This window comes from Crocodylus porosus, unplaced genomic scaffold, assembly GCF_001723895.1.
Source record: "Crocodylus porosus isolate Cpor-Errol unplaced genomic scaffold, CroPor_comp1, whole genome shotgun sequence".
NCBI lineage: Eukaryota > Metazoa > Chordata > Crocodylia > Crocodylidae > Crocodylus > Crocodylus porosus.
In genome coordinates, this window is record NW_017728886.1 from 86,531,917 (window position 1) to 86,535,221 (window position 3,305).

A 3,305-nucleotide genomic window follows, 5' to 3' on the forward strand; every position below is an offset into this window, starting at 1 on the left:
TCACCTGGACAAGGGAGAAGAGATTGATGTCATATATCTTGACTTCAAAAAAGCTTTTGATCTGGTATCCCATGATCACCTCTTGCACAATTAAAATCTTAACCTTTACCAGATACATTAGAAGTAAAAAAGGTAAATCATAAGAATACTATTCAAATAAAAACACTATATTTTATTAAAACTTGCATGGGTAATTCTTGTGAGGAATAAAAACACAACTGTTCCAGGTTCATTTAACAGCATGAAAATATGCTGAACAAGAATGAAAAGCTACCTTCACGCAACAGCAAAGCCCGGATAATACCCATTTTCTTCCAGTTTTAAACATTTATTTGAACCTAACTTCTCTTATTAAAAAAAAATCCGAGAAACACTCAAGTATGAAGGAATCTAAAATAGGGGATACATATTAAAAGATTGTCTTTACATAGACGATGATCAAGTTCAGTTGGAGGGAAAAAAAGCTCTCCTACAGTGGCACATTTAATCCTACCAACACAAATCTTCTTTTCATTAAATATGTGACTTCTCCAAATTTATAAACCCACAGTGAAATAAATAAAATGTACACTGTTGAAGGAAATTACATGTACCTCATTTGGTCTAAAAATCAAAACTTGGAAAAAGATTGAAAGACCTACCTCCCCATGGTTGAAAAAGTAGCACAATACAGTTACTAGGCCTCCTAGACGGCTCCCACTGTAAAAAGAATGTGACAAATGAGTGCAACAGCTTAATACCATTCAGTAATATCTTCTGAAAAATTATATTCACAAGCTTTGCCACGTTAAATCAAATACTGAATATCATTTTAAGAATAAAGGAGATAGAAATATATATATCTTTATCTGAACCTGGAAAGGAAAAAAAAAAAAAAAAGTGTAAGCCAGGTAAGATATTAGTTAGGCAATAAATGTGATGTTGAAATCAGTCTACCTTCTGCAGAGCACCTCCTCTATGACTTCCAGAAAACCTTTCTGAATTTGCTATGCCTTTAAAATGAACATCTACTGGTTTGCAGAGCTGCTGTAGGTCTACACTGCTTCTTCACAACTCTTGGGAAACGTGCTGGCACCCAAGCTTGCTTTACCCACATACACGTCAAAGAGAAATAAGGCTGCGAACCTGTATTCAAGGTGTCCACCACCAGCAAGCAGAAAAGCTCAGGGAAAAACAATGCTGTAAACCAGTAGCCTTGGCTCCACACAGTCCAAAGGTCATCAGACTGACATACTGCATAAGCAGCAGCTCTGCAGACAAGGACCTAGGGGTTACAGTGGACAATAAGCAATGAACCAACTGTGTGCCCTTGTTGCCCTGAAGGCTAACAAGCATACTGGGCTGCCAAGCTAGACCTTAAAAACCTCCAAGGATGGAGATTCCACAACCATTCTAGGTGACTTGTTCCAGTGCTTCCCTATCCTCCTAGTAAAACATTTTTTCCTAATATCCAACCTAAACCTCCCTTGCCACAACTTGAGACCGTTGCTCCTTGTTTTGTCATCTGCCACCACTGAGAACAATCTAGCTCCATCCTCTTTGGAACCACCCTTCAGGTAATTGAAGGCTGCTATTAAATCCTCTGTCTTCTCTTCTCCAAGCCTCTCCTCAAAAATCATGTGACCCAGACCCTGAACCATTTTTGTTGGTCTCTGCTCGGCTCTCCCTAACTTATCCTCATCCTTTTTATAGTGGGGGCCCCAAAACTGAACATAGTACTCCAGATGTGGCCTCACCACTGCAGAACAGAGTGGAATAAATTGATCTGCTGGCAACGATCCTAGTAATGCAGCCCAGTATGCTATTAGCCTTCTTTACAACAAGGGCACACTGCTGGTTCATATCCAGCTTATTGTCCACTGTAACCCCCAGGTCCTTTTCTGCAGAGCTGCTGCTTAGCCAGTCAGTTCCCAGGCTGTAGCAGTGCATGGGATTATGCTGTCCTAAGTGCAGGACTTTGTACTTGTTCTTGTTGAACCTCATGAGATTCTTTTGGCTCAACCCTCCAATTTGTTTGGTCACTCTGAATCCTAGCCCTATCCTCCACTGCATCTACTACATCCCCCAGCTTGCTGAGGGTGCAGATCGTTAATAAAGATACTGAACAAAACTGGCCCCAGGACCGACCCCTGGGTGCACTCCACTTTATAACTGGCTGCCAGGTAGACACTGAGCCATTAATTACTACCCACTGAGCCCCATGTTCCAGCCAGCTTTCTATCCAACTTACAGTCCATTCATCCAGCCTGTACTTCCTCAGCTTGCTTGCAAGAATGCTGTAGGAGACCATATCAAAAGCCTTGCTAAAGTCAAAGAGTAAATGTTTTCGATCCGAGCCTTCAAGAGGCCAAGAAGTGCTAACTACTACATCCACTGCTTTCCCTGCATCCACAGAACCAGTTATCTCAACACAGAAGGCAATCAGGTTGGTCAGGCATGACTTGCCCTTGGAACAGTCAGCATGGATTCACTTAGTCATCTTTTCCTCCAACTGCTTAGAAGTGGATTCTCCGAGGACCAGCTCCACAGTTTTTCTAGGGACAGACCAATGAGTTTCACCTCAGTAGTTCCCTGGATCCTCCTTCTTCCCTTTCTCAAAAGATGAGCATTATTACTGCATCTGGGACCTTCCCAAATGCCACATCTTTTCAAAGATAATGGCCAGCGGATCTGCAATCACATCAGCCAACTCCCTCAGCACCCTTGGATCCATTGTATCCAGCTCCACAGACTTGTACATGTTCAGCTTTTCTAAACAGTCCCTAACCTGTTCTTTCACCACTGAGGGCTGCTCACCTTCTCCCCAGACTGTCTAGCCTGGTGCAGTAGTCTGGGAGCTGACCTTGCCTGTGAAGACTGAGGTAAAACAGTCATTGAGAACTTCAGCCTCTTCCTCATCATGTCACTAGGTTGTCTCCCACATTCAATAAGGGCCCCACACTTTCCTTCACCTTCCTCTTGTTGCTAAGCAGGAGCACTGCCAACAGATCAATGGAAGTGATTATTTCCCTCTATAATATTGTGTACTGTGTCCAGTTTTTGGCCTCCCCCTACAGAAAGCATGGCACTCTACATTAAGGAGGAATACACATCCTCGTCAATTAGCAAGGAGTCAGGGGAAGGGCACTCTGAAGTGCTTTGGGTTAGAGTACAAGGCAGTCAAGGGGAAAGAGACTTAACGGTGGGAGTCTACTACAGACCTCCCAACCAGGGAGAAGAGCTTGACCAGGAATTCCTGGGTCAGCTCACAAAGGTAGTGAAGGCTAAGGATGTGGTAGTCATGGGGGACCTGAACTTCCTGGACA

At 43.2% G+C, this 3,305-nt stretch overlaps 1 protein-coding gene across 1 annotated transcript in view; it reads right to left on the minus strand.

The window, feature by feature from the left end:
• DPY19L1 (dpy-19 like 1) overlaps nt 1-3,305 on the minus strand; it is an 86,525-nt gene that overhangs the window by 45,505 nt on the left and 37,715 nt on the right. Inside the window, exon 8 of the mRNA XM_019538528.1 lies at nt 642-699. Coding sequence (XP_019394073.1) covers nt 642-699 — 58 coding nt within the window. The remainder of the gene's footprint in view (nt 1-641; nt 700-3,305) is intronic.